We start from the raw sequence: 22,569 nt of genomic DNA, 5'->3' as shown, positions 1-22,569 counted from the left end.
ATAGGTTCCAAAAAAAAAAAAACCATTTAGTGGGGCTGTGCTTTCACACTGACTCACCTGTTTCTTATAGTTCTGAAGCAGTCGCTTCACATGGTTCCGGGAAATAATGTTAGAACTCATAGGATGATCCCAAAGTCGACAGATCTTCTGACCAATAAGCTATTACGCAAATTGAAAAACAGGTCAAGGAGGATTTTTAAGGTAGTGAAAGTACAACACTGTAAAGATGATCAAATTCACAGAATAACCATCACCAAGAGTGAATGAACCCTAATGTTAACGATGGATTGCAGATGATTGTGATGTAGGTTCATTAATTCTAACAAATGGACCAGTCTGGTGAGGAATGTTGATACTGGGGGAGGCCATGCATGTGTGGGGCAGGGATTATTTGGGAAATCCCTGTACCTTCACCTCAATTTTGCTGTGAACCCTAAACAACCTTAACAATAAAGTCAATAATTAAAACAAAAGGATGGAAAAACATAGAAGAATATACACTAAATTAAGTAAATATACCTTATATCTATTCATAATTTTTAAAATGTTATTCCAAATTTGCTAGTTAGTTTAAAAGGCCCTTTATGCTTAATGACCCATGGGAAATGGCCATTTCCTAGGAGGTATGCCTCTGAATTTTGAATAAATACTCTCTTAAATGCAACCCTGAGAAAGCAGTTTATACACTGATGTTGCCAAATTCTTTTTCTGAAACGGAGTTCATCTGCTACTCTTCAAAATGGGGGTTCTGCATGCCAACTCCAAGTGATGTTTTGATAGGAAACTAAAGGTTATAGGCATGTTCTCTGCCAATGCCTTGCCCAGAAAATTTTAATTCCCTAAGAGCATGAGGCAAAAATAAAAAGTCAAATGTAGGGAGCAAACTAAATGTTCAGAGACAATCCCCAGAGAGATCTAGCCATGGAAAACATGCTTTGTTTCTATTCTTGTCTTTGCTTCAGTAAGCCCGCGAGGGGGAGAGGGTGTTACAAAGCAAGCCGATTAGATCCAGAAAGGCAACGGACATCCCTTTGTGGGAGGACCGTGCCAGACACACAAGTGCTCAAGATAGGTAAACAGCACACACAGCTAGCCACGGCACTTGAGGTCAGGGAGTTCACAGTCAGAGGAGGCTCTGAAGACCTTGCTGTGGAATGTCATATTTTCATAGTGTTTTTAATTCTGAGAGCTAATATTCCCCACAAAAACAAGGAGTGCCTATATAACCCTCTCCCTCATGTTTCTCATTCTTCCTTCGACCTGGGATGTTGTCCAGCCCTGGTGGAAATGACAGTGGGAGGAAATGCAGTTCCAGAACCTTCTGACCTCACCTGTACTTAAATGTCTTATCAGTTTAAAAGCCAAAAGCACATGTTTCCCCTCTCCCTCCCCTCAGACTCACAGATGTAAATATTAGTGTGGTTTCCTAAGAGAAGAAAATGGCTAAACGTTTTGGGTGGGTGGTGCCAAGGCAGCACAGCCAGAGGAGCGAGCACTTTGTGGACCTAGCTGGAGCCGCAGGCAGAGGGTGGGGAGGGATGGGATTTCTTGGAAAGAGCTGCAAGTGAAACAATTCAACTGACTTTAGCCCAAATCAAGTAAATCCTCTTTTTGCAAGAAGAAATAGAAGGAAGTTCATGCCAAGGCTTAAGGAGAAAATGAAATATAATTCAGGATTACCGGAGGAAGCCGCACAATGATGCTGAATTTTAGTTTTTCATTTTTCTCTGTGTTGTCCAGATCTACAAGAAAGTTAGATAGGCAAACAAAACAGACATCTCCATTTTAGTGTCTGAACGAGCTAATAATGTTTCAGTGGTTCATCCTGGTAACACATAGCCCAACCTTGTATTCTCAAGCTAACAATACTTGAGAATTTTTAGTTTGTGCCTCCCTAAATAAAAGGAATTTTTAAACAAAGCTGTTTCTATTATCATGGAACATGGTTCTTTAACAGGATGCTAGTCACGAAACAATTTTATTGACTAACATAAAACAGAGGGCGCCTTGAGGAACGGGAAATACTTTACTGTCTATTAACAAAACTCATCATAAAATACCAAAGCCGAATCATTTAAGCAAGAGTGATTATACTACAGAACATATTTAAAGTTCAAATTTACATAATCACTGCATTTCTCATTAATTTTTCTTGCATATCAAGTCTAACGTTGCAATGGCAGGGTTAATCAGCTGAAATCAAGCCATTTCATGACATTTTCTTGAGAAACACGCCTTCACAGTCTCCTATCCTCAAATGCCCTCACGTACAGAAAAGGACTCTAATAGCTGTGTGTGGATTGGGAAGCCATTTGGGGTCTCCTGAGAGCAAAGACACTTTCAAATAGCCCAAAGAATGGTGACAGGAAATAAACTGTACTCAGAAGGACCAACACATAATTTATGGCATCCAATGCAAAAAAAAATAATAATAAGAGCAGCCCTTGTTCAACTATTAAGATTTCAAGATTTACTGCAAAGTATTAAACTAAGCACGGGGTCCTCCTCAGTGATGCTGGGCCCTGACTGACAGCCGTGGTGGTGCTTGGACTGGAATTAGCGCCCTGGCAAACTCAGAGCCTCAGAGCCTCTTACCTTTCATGAGCCTTGTGACAGCTGTTTCTGTGAGAAGCAACACCCCATTATCAATGTAATGCAGCAGGTTATGCAAAGGGAGACAGTGGACACCAAGGATAGTGTGCAGAGTGTGAAAACCTAGGGTGAGACATGCGGGAGGGTAAACACGGTCAGCAAGCACCTGTAGCCTTTCAGAGAGAAAAAATCGATGATGTTAATAAAACACTTAGCTCAGTGCTTGGTGACTACAGTCAACTAAATGCTGCTTGAAAACAAGGTCCAAATTTCCTTCTTAGCAGTATCAAGACTAAGCGTTGTGCTGGGTATATAATAAGTTCCCTCAAGTCTGCATTCCCTTCACTTTGCCTCTGCCCAGGCAGAGAGAGAAAAAGAGTGAAAGACCTGCTCAATGAAAAATGACTTTATGGTTTAACAGGTTGGCAATTCTGTGGTAAGATGGCAAAAGAGAACAAGTAACAGAAGACCTTCAACTCCACATGCCCAGGCTAAAGGGCTGATGGACAGGGACCATTTTCCTAAAGAGGCAAAAATCTGAACCAGAAGGAGACAGCTTACATGCCTGATCTCTAGGTAGGCTTTTGGAGTCTATTTGGACTAAATTATATGCAAGAAGAATTAAAATGATATGGTCAGATAGTAAATCCATAGGAATTCAATAGAGAGGAAAGCTCTGCCAAACCTGAGTATCATGGGGACGGAAGGCTCAAACACGCAGAAACCTAGCGCTCTGCATGCACTAATAACAATAAGTGATAAAAACACCCATGGGAGGAGTGGATATCAAACCAGGAGAGAATCAGAAAAGCCCTCTTGGAAAAGACAGCATGTGATGGACGCTGTGATGCGTAAATGCAATTTCTGGGGGTGACAACAGAAAAAAAGAGGTTTGTATGAACAGATCGAGGCTGGGATCCCCCCAGGCCAGGTACTACCTGCAGGCAACTCAGCCTCTGTGAGCCTCCATTTCATCCTCCTTCACACTGAACCCACAGCACCTTTCTCACAGGGCTGCTCTGAGAATCAGAGCTGGTTCAATGGGCAGGGTGGGGGCTGGCCTGTGGTATAACAACAGTGACTAATACTAAACATACTGAGCCTTCAACCTACACACTAGCTCACTTGATCCTCAAACACCACCACAAAGTGGGAACCAGTTTAGAAATGGGGAAGCCGAGATCACAGGAGCTAAGAAACTTGCCCATAATCATGTAAATAATAAATGGCTGAGCTGAAATTGGAACACAGTCTGTGGAACTTCAGCCTCAGCTTCCACTATCCTGCCCCAATAACTGGTAGCTGTGTTAACAGAATAACAGCAGGGCCCAAAGGTAAGAAAGCATGGAGCATTCTCAGAAAACATTAAGTGATCTGGCTGAACTGGAATTGGGAATATGAGAGGAACAACAGGAGGTAAGGTTGCAAAGGTTGATTTAACAAATCCCTTCCATACACCAGGCAAGGGGCTGGGTGGATGTACAACAATGAGCAAAAGAGATACAACAGCTGCTCACATCTACCTTCCAGCACCATGGGAGAAAGGAAATCAAATAATCACAAAAAAATCAATGTTTTTTTTAATTACTTTATTGTTGTTCAATTACAGTTGTCTGCATTTTCTCCCCACCCCAGCCAAACCCACCTCCCTCCCTTGCTTCCACCCTCCCCCTTGGTTTTGGCCATGTGTCCTTTATAGCAGTTCCTGAGCTTCTGCATGGCTAAAGAAAACAGCACCAAATTACAAAGAAAACCAACAGTATGGGAAAACATATTTGCTAATGATACCTCAGACAAGGGCCTGATCTCCAAAATATATAAAGAACTCACTCGACTCCACTCCAGGAAGACAAACAACCCAATTAAAAAATGGGCAAAGGACTTGAACAGACACTTAACCAAGAAAGACATACAGAGGGCCCAGAGACATATGAAAAGATGCTCAGCATCACTGGCCATTAGAGAGATGCAAATTAAAAACACAATGAGATACCACCTCACACCAGAGTGGCCAACATAAACAAATCCACAAACAAATGTTGGAGAGGATGCGGAGAAAAGGGAACCCTAGTGCACTGTTGGTGGGAATGCAGACTGGTGAGGCCACTGTGGAAAACAGTATGGAATTTCCTCAGAAAACTAAAAACGGAACTGCCTTTTGACCCAGCAATTCCACTGTTGGGATTATACCCTAAGAGCCCTGAAACATCAATCCAAAATAACCTGTGCACCCCAATGTTCATAGCAGCACAATTTACAATAGCCAAGTACTGGAAGCAACCTAAGTGCCCATCAGCAAATGAGTGGACCCAAGAACTATGGTATATTTACACAATGGAGTTTTATGCAGCAGAGAGAAAGAAGGAGCTTATACCCTTTGCAACAGCATGGATGGAACTGGAGAGCATTATGTTAAGTGAAACAAGCCATGGGGAGGGACAAATACCATATGATCTCACCTTTAACTGGAACATAATAAATAAAAGAAAAAAGGAAGCGAAATATAACCAGAGACATTGAAGTTAAGAACAATCTAACAATGGGCAGGGGGGAGAGGGGAGGGGACGGTGAGGAGAGGGGATTACAGGAACACATAAAGGACACATGGACAAAATCAAGGGGGAGGGTGGAAGTGGGGGAGGGAGGGGGGTCAGCTGGGGTGGGGTGGAGGGATGGGGAGAAAGGGCACACAATTGTAATTGAATAACAATAAGAAGATGGCGGCAACATAGGTGGGAGCGGAGTCCACTTCCCCTCAACGCCAGGGAAATACTTAGCTGATCTGAGGAGCAGAGCGAACAGCCAACAGTATTCCAGCATATACGAAGATCAGAGACCAAAGATAGAGGACACTGAAAGATCTGACGGTAAGAAGAGTGCTGAAGGACAATAAGGTCCACGGGACCCAGGACCGCGCGGTACAAGGGCGGCAGAAGCTCCAGCCCTGGTGCAGGGGCTGCGGCAGGAGTCTTGGGAGAGGGCCAGGTTGCGCTGTGAGCAGCCAGGTGCTTGATTAGACCAGGGGGGCTTGAAAAGGAGGAATTTCTCAAAAAGAAAAAGAAAATAGAGACACTCAGGGGCTAATTAGAGAACTCTCGGTAGTAGCCGAGGCCCCTGGCGCCCCTCCCCCTCCACTCCTGGACTGCTACGCTCACCTGAGGTCCGGTCGCGCACGCGCGCAGATTAGCGAACGGGACCCACACTTGAAACCCCGGAGGGGCGCCCACACCTGAAACCTCCGAGATAATTTGGAGCAGAGTCTAGCTGCTCCACCCACAGGCCCAAAACCTCGGAACCGAGTGCCGCGTGATTCAGTCCCAGGGCGGCCCCGCCCGCCCGAGAGACTCAAGCCCAGGGCGGCTGGATCGGGCCCCCAAGCACAGAGCCTGTGGCTCAGCGGGCTGCGCGCGCTCACCAAGCACAGGGCCGGCTGGGTGCCTGTTTTCTAAATACAAAGCTGCTGGCGAGTGTCCTAACCCCAAGGCGGCTGAATCCGCCACCTGCGCGCCAGCGTTCCAAGCCCTGGTGGCTGGATTGGTCCGCCGGCTGCGCGCTCAGGGCACAAAATAACGTCACAGACCCAAAGCGGCTGGATTCCCCTGCTGCGCACTCATCACAAGCCAAAGCGGCTGGATTGGCTGATCAACGGACTGATTGACTGCCAGGGACCACACCTACAAAACAGCGAAGAGTGTGACCCAGGAAGAGAGAAAAGTGAAACCAATCCTTCCAACCACCCCCTCCCGTTGCACAGACAGGACACCAGCAGAAATAACCTGACCGGTTTAAAGCCAACAGAAGGTTTTTTTTTTTTTTATCCTTTTTCTTTTTTTTCCTTTCCCCCTGAATTCCTTCTTCCTCTCTCTTTTTTTCTTTTTTTTCATTCCTTCTTCCTCCCATCCTTTACCATTTTTATGTCTTCTTCCTGCCTTCTTTTATCTATTGCTATGTTTTAATTTTTGCTAAAATTCCTTCTTATCTTGCCTCTGATCTTTCTTTATTCCTTCTTCCCTCCTTCCTTCCTTTCCTCCTTTCCTATTTCCTTTTTCCCTCCTTCCCATCTTTCTTTTGGTTTGTTTTGTGTGTGTGTGTGTGTGTTTTTTTTTCTTTTCTTTCGCCCCCCCCTTTCTCTTTTTCCCACAGGTGAGACAACAAAACCTGGAGTGCTGAAAAGACTAGAGTTAGACCGTGTTAAACACATAAACGTCAGCTCAAGACCAGTGAGCACAGGAGAGTAAGGAGACAGCACCACCGAATCCCATTGGCATTCTACCATAGAAGTTCACATCATAAATCCAGGGAGTCAGAACAAAGCAATTTAAGACGCAGAGGCCAACAAGAAGAGCCTCACAAACAATGGGAAGACAAAGAAACAATTCCCAAATGAAAGGAAAGGAGGAAGTCTCAGAAAGAATACTAACCGAAAAAGAGGCAAGTCAACTATCAGATACTGAGTTCAAAGCAATGGTCATCAGGAAACTCACTGAGCTCTCTGAGCTCAAAGAGAACTACCAGAAACTACAAGGAAACTACAATGAACTCACTGCAAACTATATCAACATGAAAAAGGAAATAGAAAATATCAACAAGAGCCAAGCGGAAATGAAGAATACAATTTCTGAATTGAAGAACACAGTAGAAGGAATTAAAAGCAGACTTGATGAAGCAGAGGATCGGATCAGCGAGCTGGAGGATAAAGTAGAAAAAAACACCCAGAAGGAGCAAGAAAAGGAAAAGAGGCTCAGAAAGAATGAAGAGGCAATAAGGGAAATGCAGGACAACATGAAACGTAACAATATCCGTATAATAGGAATACCAGAAGGAGAAGAAGAAGAGCAAGGGATAGAAAACCTGTTTGAAAAAGTAATGATGGAAAATTTCCCTAATCTGAGGAGAGAAAAAGTCACCCAAATCCAGGAATCACAGAGAGTCCCAAGCAAGAGGAACCCAAAGAGACCCACTGCAAGACACATCATAATTAAAATGGCAAATTTCCAAGACAAAGAGAGGATCTTAAAGGCAGCAAGGGAGAAAAAGGAAGTAACATACAAGGGAGCCCCAATAAGGTTAGCAACTGACTTCTCAATGGAAACGCTCCAAGCCAGAAGAGAATGGCAAAAAATATTCCAAGTACTGAGAACCAGAGGCCTGCAACCAAGACTACTTTACCCAGCAAGGCTCTCAATCAAGATAGAAGACCAAATAAAGAGTTTCCCAGACAAAAAAAGTCTAAAAGAATACAGCTCCATCAAACCAGCTCTGCAAGAGATGCTAAAGGGACTGCTTTAAGGAAAGGAAGGAAAAGAGAAAGACAGAGGAACACAGGTAGGAAATAATGGCAATGAATAACTACCTATCGATAATAACCTTAAATGTAAATGGATTAAATGCTCCAATCAAAAGACATAGAACAGCTGAATGGATAAGAAAACATGACCCACACATATGCTGCCTACAAGAGACCCATCTCAGGACAAAAGACTTACACAGACTGAAAGTGAAGGGCTGGAAACAAATTTTCCAAGCAAACGGACAGGAAAAAAAAGCAGGGGTAGCAATACTCATATCTGACAAAATAGACTTCCAAAGAAGGGCCATAAAGAGAGACCCAGAAGGTCACTTCATAATACTCAAAGGAAGAATCCACCAAGAAGACATAAACATTGTAAATATATATGCACCCAACATAGGAGCACCCAAATACATAAAGAAAATATTGGAGGATTTCAAGAAAGATATTGACAGCAACACAATTATAGTAGGGGATTTTAACACCCCACTATCAAAAATGGACAGGTCTTCCAAACAAAAGATCAACAAAGATATTGTGTCACTTAACAATACCTTAGAGGAAATGGACTTAACTGATATATACAGAGCTTTTCATCCCAAAGAAGCAAAATACACGTTCTTTTCAAGTGTCCATGGAACTTTTTCAAAGATAGACCACATGATAGGACACAAAGCAAGCCTCAACAAATTCAAGAAAATTGAAATCATATCAAGCATCTTCTCTGACCACAAGGGTCTGAAACTAGAAACCAACGCCAAGGGTAAAAACCCAAAACACTCAAAAGCATGGAGACTGAATAGCATGCTATTAAACAATGAATGGGTCAAGAACGAGATTAGGGAAGAAATCAAAAACTTCCTGGAAACAAATGAAAACGAACTCACAACAACCCAAAACCTATGGGACACAGCAAAGGCAGTCCTGAGAGGGAAGTTCATAGCAATACAGGCCTACCTTAAGAAGTTAGAAACAGTTCAAACAAACAACCTAACCCTATGCCTACAAGAACTGGAGGAACAACAACAAAGACAGCCCAGAGCAAGCAGAAGGAAGGAAATAACCAAGATCAGAGCAGAACTAAATGACATAGAGACTAAAAGCACAATTGTAAGGATCAATGAATCCAGGAGCTGGTTCTTTGAAAAGATAAACAAAATCGACAAGCCTTTAAGTAGGCTCATCAAAAAGAAAAGAGAGAGGATCCAAATAAACAGAATTAGAAATGAAAGTGGAGAGATTACAACTGATACCACAGAAATACAAAGGATCGTAAGAAATTACTATGAAGACCTGTATGCTAAGAAATTTGAAAACCTAGATGAAATGGACACATTTCTAGAAAAATATAATCTTCCAAAACTAAATGAAGAAGAAGCAGAAAACCTGAACAGACCAATATCAGCAAAGGAAATTGAAGCAGTCATCAAGAAACTCCCATCACACAAAAGCCCTGGACCAGATGGTTTCACAGGAGATTTCTACAAAGCATTTAAGGAAGAACTAACCCCTATCCTTCACAGACTATTCGAAAAAATCCAAACTGATGGAAGACTCCCAAACTCTTTTTATGAAGCCAACATCATCCTAATGCCAAAACCAGATAAAGACACAACGAAGAAAGAAAACTTCAGGCCAATATCGCTGATGAACATAGACGCTAAAATTCTCAACAAAATATTAGCAAACCGCATCCAGCAATATATTAAAAAGATCATCCACCATGACCAAGTGGGATTCATCCCAGGGATGCAAGGATGGTACAATATTCGCAAATCAATAAACATAATACATCACATCAACAACAGCAAAGACAAAAATCACATGATCATATCAATAGATGCGGAAAAAGCATTTGATAAGATACAGCACCCATTTCTGATAAAAACACTCAGCAAAGTGGGAATAAAGGGAGCAGTCCTCAACATAATTAAGGCCATATATGAGAGACCTACAGCCAACATCACACTCAATGGACAAAAACTTAGAGCTTTCCCACTAAGATCAGGAACTAGACAAGGATGCCCTCTCTCACCACTCCTATTCAACATAGTATTGGAAGTCCTAGCCACAGCAATCAGACAAGAAAAAGCAATAAAAGGCATCCAAATTGGAAAGGAGGAAATGAAACTGTCACTGTTTGCAGACGACATGATAGTGTACATGGAAAACCCTATAGACTCCACTCAAAAACTACTCGACCTAATAAATGAATTTGGCAAAACAGCTGGATACAGAGTCAATACCCAGAAATCAAAGGCATTCCTGTACACCAGCAACGAAACTGCAGAAACAGAAATCAGGAAAAAAATCCCATTCGATATAGCAACAAGAAAAATAAAGTACCTAGGAATAAACCTAACCAAGGAGGTAAAAGACCTGTACTCAGAAAACTACACAACACTGAAGAAAGAAATTAAGGAAGATACAAACAAATGGAAGCATGTACCACGTTCATGGATTGGAAGAATCAACATTATCAAAATGGCCATACTACCCAAAGCAATTTATAGATTCAATGCAATCCCTATTAGAGTACCCATGACATATTTCACAGATATAGAACAAACATTGCAGAAATTCATATGGAACCATAAACGACCTCGAATAGCTGCAGCAATTTTGAGAAAGAAAAACAAAGCAGGAGGGATCACAATACCTGATATCAAACTGTATTACAAGGCCACTGTAATCAAAACAGCCTGGTACTGGCATAAAAACAGGCACATAGACCAATGGAACAGAATAGAGAGCCCAGAAATAAACTCAAGTCTATACGATCAATTAATATTTGACAAAGGAGGCAGGAGCATAAAATGGAGCAAAAACAGCCTCTTCAACAGATGGTGTTGGGAGATCTGGACAGCTACGTGCAAAAAAATGAAACTCGATCACCAACTTACGCCATACACGAAAATAAACTCAAGATGGATAAAAGACTTAAATATAAGCCGTAACACCATAAAAGTCCTTGAGGAAAACATTGGCAGGAAAATCTCAGACATTCCACGCAGCAACATCCTCACAGACACATCCCCTAAAGCAAGGGACATAAAGGAAAGAATAAACAAATGGGACCTCATCAAAATAAAAAGCTTCTGCATGGCTAAAGAAAACAGCACCAAATTACAAAGAGTACCAACAGTATGGGAAAACATATTTGCCAACGATACCTCAGACAAGGGCCTGATCTCCAAAATATATAAAGAACTCACTCGACTCCACTCCAGGAAGACAAACAACCCAATTAAAAAATGGGCAAAGGACTTGAACAGACACTTCTCCAAGGAAGACATACAGAGGGCCCAGAGACATAGGAAAAGATGCTCAGCATCACTAGCCATCAGAGAGATGCAAATTAAAACCACAATGAGGTATCATCTCACACCAGTCATAATGGCCAACATAAACAAATCCACAAACAAATGTTGGAGAGGATGTGGAGAAAAGGGAACCCTTGTGCACTGTTGGTGGGAATGCAGACTGGTGAGGCCACTGTGGAAAACAATATGGAATTTCCTCAGAAAACTAAAAATGGAACTGCCCTTTGACCCAGTAATTCCGCTGCTGGGATTATACCCTAAGAATACTGAAACACCAATCCAAAAGAATCTGTGCACCCCAATGTTCATAGCAGCACAATTTACAATAGCCAAGTACTGGAAGCAACCGAAGTGCCCATCAGCAAACGAGTGGATCCAAAAACTATGGTATATTTACACAATGGAATTCTACGCAGCAGAGAGAAAGAAGGAGCTTATACCCTTTGCAACAGCATGGATGAAACTGGAGAGCATTATGCTAAGTGAAATAAGCCAGGAAGTGAGGGACAAGTACCATATGATCTCACCTTTAACTGGAACATAAGCAATAGAAGAAAAAAGCAAACAAAATATAACCAGAGACATTGAAGTTAAGAACAATCTAACAATAGCCAGGGCGGGGGGTGGGGGGTGGGGGCGGGGATAGTGGGAAGAGGGTATTACAGGAACTACTATAAAGGACACATGGACAAAACCAAGGGGGAGGGTGGAGAGGGGGGAGGGAGGTGGGTTCACCTGGGGTGGGGTAGAGGGATGGGGAGAAAAGGCATACAACTGTAATTGCATAACAATAAAAAAAAAAAAAAGAATAACAAAAAATTAAAATTAAAAAAAAAGAAAAAAAACCCTTCTCCCCATTGTCCTCTCCCCCTTCCCCTCTGGCTATTGTTAAATTGTTCTTAATTTCAATGTCTCTAGTTATATTTTGTTCGCTTTCTTCTTTTGTTGATTATGTTCCAGTTACAGGTGAGATTATATGGTATTTGTCCCTCACCGCCTGGCTCATTTCACTTAACATAATGCTCTCCAGTTCCATCCATGCTGTTGCAAAGGGTATAAGCTCCTTCTTTCTTTCTGCTGCGTAGAATTCCATGTGTAAATGTACCACAGTTTTTTGATCCACTCATTTCCTGATGGGCATTTAGGTTGCTTCCAGTACTTGGCTATTATGAATTGTGCTGCTATGAACATTGGGATGCATAGGTTCTTTTGCATTGGTGTTTCAGGGCTCATAGGGTATAATCCCAGCAGTGGAATTGCTGGGTCAAAAGGCAGTTCCACTTTCAGTTTTCTGAGGAAATTCCATACTGTTTTCCACAGTGGCCTCACCAGTCTGCATTCCCACCAACAGTGCACTAGGGATCCCTTTTCTCTGCATCCTCTCCAATACTTTTTTATTGATTTGTTTATGATGGCCATTCTGACTGGTGTGAGGTGGTATCTCATTGTGTTTTTAATTTGCATCTCTCTAATGGCCAGTGATGCTGAGCATCTTTTTATAAGTCTCTGGGCCTTCTGTATGTCCTGGGAGAAGTTTCTGTTCAAATCCTTTCCCATTTTTTAATTGGGTTGTTGGTCTTCCTGGAGTGAAGTCATGTGAGTTCTTTGTATATTTTGGAGATCAGACCCTTGTCTGAGGTATCATTGGCAAATATGTTTTCCCAAATAGTTGGTTCTCTTTTCATTTTAATGCTGTTTTCTTTAGCCATGCAGAAGCCTTTTAATTTCATGAGGCCCCATTTGTTTATTCTTTCTTTTACATCCCTTGATTTAGGGGACATATCAGTGAAGATGTTGCTGCGTGGAATGTCTGAGATTTTTCTGCCAATGTTTTACTCTAGGACTTTTATGGTCTCACAACTTATATTTAAGTCTTTTATCCATCTTGAATTTATTTTTGTGTATGGTGTAATTTGGTGATCAGATTTCATTTTTTTTCATGTAGCTGTCCAGATCTCCCAACACCATTTGTCGAAGAGGCTATTTTCACTCTATTTTATGCTTCTTCCCCCTTTGTCAAATATTAATTGACCGTAGAGACTTGGGTTTATTTCTGGGCTCTCTCTTCTGTTCCATTGGTCTATGTGCCTGTTTTTATGCCAGTACCAGGCTGTTTTGATTACAGTGGCCTTGTAATAAATACAGTTTGATATCAGGCATTATGATTCCCCCTGCTTTGTTCTTCTTTCTCAAAATTGCTGCAGCTATTTGGGATCGTTTATGGTTCCACATAAATTTCTGAAATGTTTGTTCTATATCTGTGAAATATGCCATTGGTACTTTAATAGGAATTGCATTGAATCTATAAACCGCTTTGGGTAGTACAGCCAATTTGATAATGTTAATTCTTCTAATCCATGAGCATGGTACATGCTTCCATTTGTTTCTGTCTTCCTTGATTTCTTTCTTCTGTGTTGTATAGTTTTCTGAGTACAGGTCTCTTACCTCCTTGGTTAGGTTTATTCCTAGGTACTTGATTTTTCTTGTTGCTATATCAAATGGGATTTTTTCCTGATTTCTGCTTCTGATATTTCATTGTTGGTGTACCAAAATGCCTTTGATTTCTGAGTATTGACTTTGTATCCAGCTGTTTTACCAAATTCATTTATTAGGTGGAGTAGTTTTTTGGTGGAGTCTATAGGATTTTCCATGTACACTATCATGCCATCTGCAAACGATGACAGTTTTGTTTCCTCCTTTCCAATTTGAATGTCTTTTATTGCTTTTTCTTGTCTGATTGCTGTGGCTAGGACTTCCTATACTATGTTGAGTAGGAGTGGTGAGAGAAGGCATCCTTGTCTTGTTCCTGATCTTAGTGGGAAAGCTCAAAGTTTTTGTCCATTGAGTATGATGTTGGCTGTAGGTCTCTCATATATGGCCTTAATTATGTTGAGGAATGCTCCCTCTATTCCCACTTTGCTGAGTGTTTTTATCATAAATGGGTGCTGTACCTTATCAAATGCTTTTTCCACATCTATCGATATGATAATGTGATTTTTGTCTTTGCTGTTGTTTATGTGGTGTATTATGTTTATTGATTTGCGAATATTGTACCATCCTTGCATCCCTGGGATGAATCCCACTTGATCATGGTATATGATCTTTTTAACATACTGCTGGATGCAGTTTGCCAATATTTTGTTGAGGATTTTAGTATGTATGTTCATCAGCGATATTGGCCTGAAGTTTTCTTTCTTTGTTATGTCTTTATCTGGCTTTGGGTTTAGGATGATGCTGACTTCATAAAAAGAGTTTGGGAGTCTTCCATCTTGTTGAATTTTTTGAAATAATCTGTGGAGGATGGGGGTTAGCTCTCCCTTAAATGCTTTGTAAAATTCTCCTGTGAAATCGTCTGGTCCAGGGCTTTTCAGCTGTTACTGGTTTGTTCAGGCTTTCTGCTTCTTCTTCATTCAGTTTTGGAAGGTTACATTTTCCTAGAAATTTGTCCATTTCACCTAGGTTTTCATATTTCTTGGCATATAGTTCTTCATAGTAACTTCTTACTATCCTTTGTATTTCAGTATTATCAGTTGTAATCTCTCCTCTTTCATTTCTGATTGTGTTTATTTGGGTCCTCTCTCTCTTTTTTTCTTGATGAGTCTGCTTACAGGCTTGTCAATTTTTGTTTTCTTTTCAAAGAACCAGCTCCTGGATTCGTTGATCCTTACAATTGTGCTTTTAGTCTCTATGTCATTTAATTCTGCTCTAATCTTGATTATTTCCTTCCTTCTACTTGCTCTGGGCTGTCTTTGTTGTTGTTTCTCAAGTTCTTGTAGGCATAGGGTTAGGTTGTTTATTTGAAATGTTTCTGTCTTTTTTAAGGTAGGCCTGTATTGCTATGAACTTCCCTCTCAGGACTGCCTTCGCTGTGTCCCATAAGTTTTGGATTATTGTGAGTTCATTTTTGTTTGTTTCCAGAAACTTTTTGATTTCTTCCCTAATCTCATTTTTCACCCATTCATTGTTTAATAGCATGCTATCCAATCTCCATGAGTTTGAGTGTTTTGGGGGTTTTTCCTTGACGTTGGTTTCTAGTTTCAGTTCCTTGTGGTCAGAGAAAATGCTTGATATGATTTCAATTTTCTTGAATTTGTTGAGGCTTGTTTTGTGTCCTATCATGTGATCTATCTTTGAAAATGTTCCATGTGCATTTGAAAAGAATGTGTATTTTGCTTCTTTGGGATGAAAGGCTCTATATATATCAGTTAAGTCCATGTCATCTAGGGCATTGTTCAATGCCACAATATTTTTGTTGATATTTTGTTTGTCCATTTTTGACAGTTGGGTGTTAAAATCCCCTACTATAATTGTGTTGCTGTCAATATCTTTCTTGAAGTCATCCAAGATTTTCTTTATGTATTTGGGTGCTCCTATGCTGGGTACATATATATTTACTATGTTTATGTCTTCTTGATGGATTCTTCCCTTGAGAATTATGAAGTGACCTTCTGGGCCTCTTTTTATAGCTCTTTTTTTGAAGTCTATTTTGACCGATATGAGTATTGCTACCCCGACTTTTTTTTCCTGTCCATTTGCTTGGAATATTTGTTTCCAGCCCTTCACTTTCAGTCTGTGTAGGTATTTTGTTCTGAGGTGGGTTGTATATTTTTTAATGTGACCAGTTCTATGACAGAAAAGTGCAGGGAGCTGTGAGTGCATGTGACAGGGGTTGAATGCTAAATGACAGCAAGGAATTTGTTATTTAGTAAACTTGGGGCAGGCACTGAAAGTTTTTAAGCAGGATGGAAAGAGGATTTGGGCTTTCCTTTTGTAATAAATGGCAAAGGGCAAAGAAGGGACTGGAGGTACAGTTTGCTACAAGAGGTGTGAAGACCTGTTGGGAGACTACAGCATGAACCTGGGCAGGGGGTCATGAGGGCACTGTAAGTGAGAGAGGAGGGAAGGGATGGGAGAGGCATGGCTTAGAAACTGACTGGAAGAGGGCAGGAAATGACAAAGAATCACAGCCTAGTCCAGGGAGCTTACATGACAAAGAAATGACACCCAAGAGCAGGAACCTGAATTCAGACAGCTCATGGAGTTCTCTCTCTCTCCCTCTCTCTCTGAGCACATGGATCATGAGCAGTGAGGGACTTGAGTTCCACAGCCTGGAAACATCAAGGGTCAGATAAAATGCAGACTCTGCCCACAAGCAGATGTTAATGGGCTAACAATGGATGAGTCCCCTAGCTTCCCTGAATCCACCCCAAAATAGTGATTTAAGCCCTGACCGGTGGTGTTCAATTGGTTGGGCATTGTCCTGCAAAGTGAAGGTTCAGGTTCGCTGGTCCGATTCCCAGTTAGGGCATGTGCCTGGGTTGCAGGGTCAGATGTTTCTCTCTCACACTGATGTTTCTCTCCCTCTCTTTCTCTTCTTCCCTTCCCCTCTCTCTAAAAATAAATAAAATATTTAAAGAAAAACATAGTGATTTTACTACCTAATTAACATGAGATTTTAAAATGGATTTAAACATTCTTTCCCAAATTAAAAAATTTATGAAATGTTTCTCTGAATACAAGTTCATAAATCCCATAGATTTTCAAAATTCCTCTCTACCCTGTGTCCATGTCCTAAAGATCCCTGATGACCCTTCATCCTCTGTCCCCAGGGCACAGTCCCAAATTCAACAGTCTGTTCCTGGCCTCCTCTCTGCATGTCAGCTCTAAGCACAGAGAAATCGGCTAAAAGTAGACATCAGTTTGGAAAGAGAGCTTTCCCAGCCAATTCTTGTCCTCATCCTTTAGGGGTCCTGGCCCGCCTCTAGCCAGCAAGGGAACACAAGTCCCTTTTAAACTGCAAGTGCTCCAGCTCTAAACCATGACTGTCTTTTTATGGTCCTCATTCTCTTTTGTCTTTAACCAATCCAGGTTAGACATTTCTGACAATTGAAACTCAGATTTTGCTACTCTAGGAGGCCTGGAAAGCATGCACACTGACCCATGTACATGAAAAACTTCCTTGTATTTACACGCACATGCGTGCATGCACCCAGTCCATCAGTGCTTCATCTCTATTTCCATGTGACATGAGAAACAAACATTTGAGAGGAAAAGGGATAGAAACTGCTCTTCCTGGCTTGATCCATGGACACAAGCCATTAAGTCTATTCAAAATAATTCTCAGTCACTACGGATAACATTTTCTTATGTTCTCCCTCCTTATCCATTCCTGTGAAAGAATGCAACGCTCTGCAGAGAGTGAAATTTTATGACTTCCCAAGAATAACATTGTTCCCAGTAAGTTTCATTTGTTTACAAAAGGAGCTTGAACATCCACGGTGAACAAATATGAAAATGTTAATTCATTCTTCTACCAAGTCTTTTTGTGTTAATCATCAAGAATAATAATTAACACAAAAAGAATTTAAGCCAGAAAGCCATACACAGTTTTCATGAAATCCCTTCACTCTTTCTAGAGGGCACCTCACAATTCATACTCCATTGGGATAATTTAAAGACATCCTTTCTCCTCACAAAAAATGGCCACTTTCAGATTCCTGTAAAGTTAAAAGAAACCCATTTTGTACTTCCACTACACGCAGACCTTATAAGTTGTGTGGCTCGAGAAAGCATGAAGGATTCCAAACTGTATCAGATATATCACAAATGCAGAGGAGTTCAGACATGCTAAAGGGGTTTTGGGGGCCTAAAGTTTGAGTATCAACTAATTCAACTGGAATAAAAAATGCAAAAGGCAGAACAGATTTTGGAGCCAGACTGCCTGGATGTGAATACTGGCTCTGTTACTTAATAGCTGTGTGACTTTGGCGAGTTACTTTTAAACTTTCTATGCCTCAATTTTACCATCTTTGAATGGGAACAATATGTAGTGAAACCATATGAAAGTGCCATTTGTGTTGGCCAGAAATTTAATGTGGTTCAATTTAAGTTCCTACTACCCAGGATTGTTATGAAAATTAAATGTGTTAATTTATGTACAGTAATTAGAATAGTACCTGGCACAAAATAGACACTACACACGTGTTGGCTTAAAATGAACAAATAAAGAAATGAATTAATTCTGGATGAAGGAATAGATTTACATGAATAAATAAATAAAACTGGTTGATATATTATCAATAAATCAACAAACAACAAGTGTTGATGAGGAGGCAGGGAAAGGCAACTCCCATGCACTATGGATAGGAATGCAGATTTGTATGGCCACTATGGAAAACACTATGGAGTTACCTCAAAAAATTAAAAGTAGAACTGCCTTATGACCCAGCAATTCCACTTTGGGTATTTATTTGAAGAACTCCTAAACACTAATTTGAAAAGACATATGTACCCCTGTGCCAGGATATGAAAGCAACCTGAGTGTCCACCAGTAGACAAATGGATAAAGATGTGGTCCATGTATGCAAAGGAGTATTACTCAGCCATAAAAAAGAATGAATTGTTGCCATTTGCAACAACATGGATAAACCAAGAGGGTATTATGTTAAGGGAAAGAAGTCAGACAAAGACAAATTCAATATGATTTCACTTATATGTGGAATCTAAAAAACAAAATTATCAATCAAACAAAAGAGAAATAAGCTTATAGATACAGAGAACAAACTGATTGTTGCCAGATGGGAAGGGGAGACAGGGGATAGGTCAAAAAGGTGAAGGGATCAAGAAATACAAAATGCTGGTTATAAAAGAAATAGTCACAGGAATATAAAGTGCAGCGTAGGGAATATAGTCAATAACAGTGTAGTGACTATGTGTGGTGTCCGATGGGTACTGGATTTATTGGGGTGATTACTTTGTAAGTTATACAAATGTCTAATCACTATGCTGTACACCTGAGACTAATATAATATTGTATTCAACTATAATTGAAAAAAGGATAAGAATTAAAGAATTATCTAGGAGAACCAAGATGGAGGCGTAGGTAGACACACTGCACCTCCTCGCACAACCAGAACTGGCAGAAAATCTAATGGCAAGGAAGTCTGACACCAAGGAGATAAAAAACAAACATTCATCCAGACCAGTAGGAGGGGCGGAGACAGGCAGCCGGGGCGGAGAGGACTTTCATTGCCGTGGCAGGACCGAGACTGGCGGAATGTGGGATGAACGGGGCAGGCAGTCTGCCCACTAGCAGACCCTGAGGCCCTACATTCGCGCACAGATAAACTGAGAAGGCCAGACTCAGAGTGGCGGAGAATGGGGCAGGCAGAGCAATAGGTAGCACCCCGCGGCCCCACATTCGCGCACAGATAAACCAGGATGAACTGCGGGGAGCGAAGCAGACCAGGTAACCCAGGGCTCCAGCACGGGGAAATAAAGCCTCAAACCTCTGAGTGAAAACGCCCATGGGGGTTGGGGTGGCAGCAGGAGAAACTCCCAGCCTCACAGGAGAGGTCGTTGGAGAGACCCACAGGGGCCTAGAGTGTGCACAAGCCCACCCACTCGGGAACCAGCACCAGAGGGGCCCAGTTTGATTGTGGGTAGCAGAGGGAGTGACTAAAATCCGGCAGAGAGTGGAGTGGGCACCATTGCTCCCTCTCGGCCCCTCCTCCACATACAGCATCTCAGCAAAGCAATCAGTGATCAGCATTACCCGGCCCCAGGGAACACCTAAGGCTCCGCCCCTTTAAGTAACAGACACGCCAAGACAAAAAAAAATGGCCCAAATGACAGAACACTTCAAAGCTCCAGAAATAATTCAACTAAGCAGCGAACAGATAGCCAACCTATCAGATGCACAGTTCAAAATGCTAGTAATAAGGACGCTCACAGAATTGGTTGAATTTGGTCACAAACTAGATGAAAAAATGAAGGCTATGCTAAGAGAGACAAAGGAAAATGTACAGGGAACCAATAGTGATGCAAAGGAAACTGGGACTCAAATCAACAGTGTGGACCAGAAGGAAGAAAGAAACATCCAACCAGAAAAGAATGAAGAAACAAGAATTCGGAAAAATGAGGAGAGGCTTAGGAACCTCCAGGACATCTTGCAACATTCCAACATCCGAATTATAGGGGTGCCAGAAGGAGAAGAGGAAGAACAAAAAATTGAAAACTTATTTGAACAAATAATGAAGGAGAATTTCCCTAATCTGGCAAAGGAAATAGACTTCCAGGAAGTCCAGGAAGCTCAGAGAGTCCCAAAGAAGCTGGACCCAAGGAGGAACACACCAAGGCACATCATCATTACATTACCTAAGATGAAACAGAAGGAGAGAATCTTAGAAGCAGCAAGAGAAAAGGAGACAGTTACCTACAAAGGACTTCCCATAAGACTGTCAGCTGATTTCTCAAAAGAGATCTTACAGGCAAGAAGGGGCTGGCAAGAAGTATTCCAAGTCATGAAAGGCAAGGACCTACATCCAAGATTACTGTATCCAGCAAAGCTTTCATTTAGAATGGAAGGGAAGATAAAGTGCTTCTCAGAAAAGGTCAAGTTAAAGAAGTTCATCATCACCAAGCCCTTATTATATGAAATGTTAAAGGGACTTATCTAAGAAAAAGAAGATCAAAAATATGAACAGTCAAAATGACAGCAAACTCACAGTTATTAACAACCACACCTAAAACAAAAACAAAAGCAAACTAGGCAAACTAGAACAGGAACAGAACCACAGAAATGGAGATCACATGGAGGGTTATCAATAGGGGAGCAGGAGGGGGAGAATGGGGGGAAAGGTACAGAGAATAAGTAGCATAAATGATAGGTGGAAAATAGACAGGGGGAGAGTAAGAATAGTATAGGAAATGTAGAAGCCAAAGAACTTATAAGTATGACCCATGGACATGAACTATAGGGGGGGAATGTGGAAGGGAAGGAGTGGGCAGGATGGAGTTTAGTGGGGGGATGGGACAACTGTAATAGCATAATCAATAAATATATTAAAAATAAAAATTAAAAAACAAAAAAACAAAAAAAATGAATTATCTAAAAATATTAAAAACTGGCTGATATATTTTACATAATAAGTTATTGTAAAGCTTACATTAGAACTTACATGCAATGAACATAAACTATGTCATTTATAGCAATCAGGAGCTTATTTGTATTTTATAATGGTTATTGATTTACATGCTCATCTTCCCAACTAGACTTTTGTTAAATTTTGTAATTGCTCTAATTTCTAGTGCAGTACCTGGCATGTAATATTTGCTCAACAATTGTTTGTTGATTGAATGAACAAACGACCAATTAAATAAATGACTGCATACACATGTGCCAAGGCTGTTTTGAGGCCTGATTTGGTCCTATTTGAAACTGCTAAGGGAAATTTTTAGTTTCCAAGCACATCAGAATCAACTCAATTTTGGCACCCAGCCAGACCCACTTCCTTCTGTGTTAACTTTCTTGATCAGATAAACTAGGCTTACAGACATCAGAGAAAGCTCTCCCTGAATCAACTCCACTGAGTATCCTACCTAGAGTATCGACAGAGTATCCTAGAGAGTTACACGAGGACCAACCTAGGCTCCCTTAAGTTAGTGACAAACTAGAGTACAGTTTAATAACTGGGGGAGATCTGGCCATCAGAGACTGGCCTCAGGCCCAACTCTCACAGGGACACCAGGCACACAATTTCTCAGACACAGCAGTTCTCGTCCTTAAACTCATAATATGCCAAAGTCCAGGGACCAAGTGAAGAAAAAAGAACACATTTATCATGACAAAGGATAAAAGAGCCAAGACTTACCAGGAGGCAGAGGTAAGAACAAACTGCTAGTAGCTTCCAAAATCCTGGTCATGACGTGGAAGACCGCAAATTCAGCAGCACTAGCCCGCTGATTGCTGGGAAAATACCAACACAGCGCATCAGCCAAGGCGCTCATCTCTGAAACTCCATTTCTATAAGCCACAGACAGATGGAATCCATGCTAATCGCATAGGGCTTTGCCCTGGAGAAAGCTTCAGAATTATGATGGTGACCATCAGCCCAATTCCTAGAACCTAAGCAGTCAGTTGGCACATAAATAATAAATCATATGAACTTCAATTGCCCTCCTCACCAACCATATGCCCAGAAAGGGGATGAGTGAAGTAACAGGGGCATAACTTAAAGTGCTGCGTACAGAACTAAGACAGATGGTGTCATCACTGGCGAGAATCACTTTCAACTGGTAAGTGGCAAAATGGCTTTGCTGAAACAGGCAGCAATCAGAGTTGTTTTGGCTCTTTGTGCATCCCAACAAAAGAGCGAAAAATACTTGCGTACAAGTGTAGAACCCAGGGATGGAGATTATGTTTCCTCCAACTGGTTTCCAGTATTCGGCAAATGAGATCCAGCTGGAGGGGAAAGACAGCCTGTTGACCTCTGTTCACCCCAGAGGTCAAATCTTCCCTCAGGGGCCCCACAGCTACCCCTCCAGGCTCTGACGGGCACGTTCAGGGCAGCTGGCATTCAGGCT

At 41.4% G+C, this 22,569-nt stretch overlaps 1 protein-coding gene across 6 annotated transcripts in view; it reads right to left on the bottom strand.

The window, feature by feature from the left end:
• The window catches only part of GSAP (gamma-secretase activating protein), a 96,112-nt gene that overhangs the window by 1,551 nt on the left and 71,992 nt on the right, over positions 1 to 22,569 (bottom strand). For 4 of the 6 annotated variants that reach the window (XM_053926754.2, XM_053926755.2, XM_053926756.2 and 1 more), the window contains 5 exons: positions 22,377 to 22,447; positions 21,858 to 21,952; positions 2,596 to 2,715; positions 1,681 to 1,742; positions 58 to 159 (listed from right to left, as the gene is read on the bottom strand). In XM_053926754.2, coding sequence (XP_053782729.1) covers positions 58 to 159; positions 1,681 to 1,742; positions 2,596 to 2,715; positions 21,858 to 21,952; positions 22,377 to 22,447 — 450 coding nt within the window. Of the gene's footprint in view, positions 1 to 57; positions 160 to 1,680; positions 1,743 to 2,595; positions 2,766 to 21,857; positions 22,060 to 22,376; positions 22,448 to 22,569 lie in introns of those variants that run through there. The other 2 variants (XM_053926758.1, XM_053926759.1) reach the window with 2 other exon arrangements.

The sequence above is a fragment of the Desmodus rotundus genome, chromosome 6 (genome assembly GCF_022682495.2).
Source record: "Desmodus rotundus isolate HL8 chromosome 6, HLdesRot8A.1, whole genome shotgun sequence".
NCBI classification, from domain to species: domain Eukaryota; kingdom Metazoa; phylum Chordata; class Mammalia; order Chiroptera; family Phyllostomidae; genus Desmodus; species Desmodus rotundus.
This window is presented reverse-complemented; position numbering and strand designations above follow the sequence as displayed.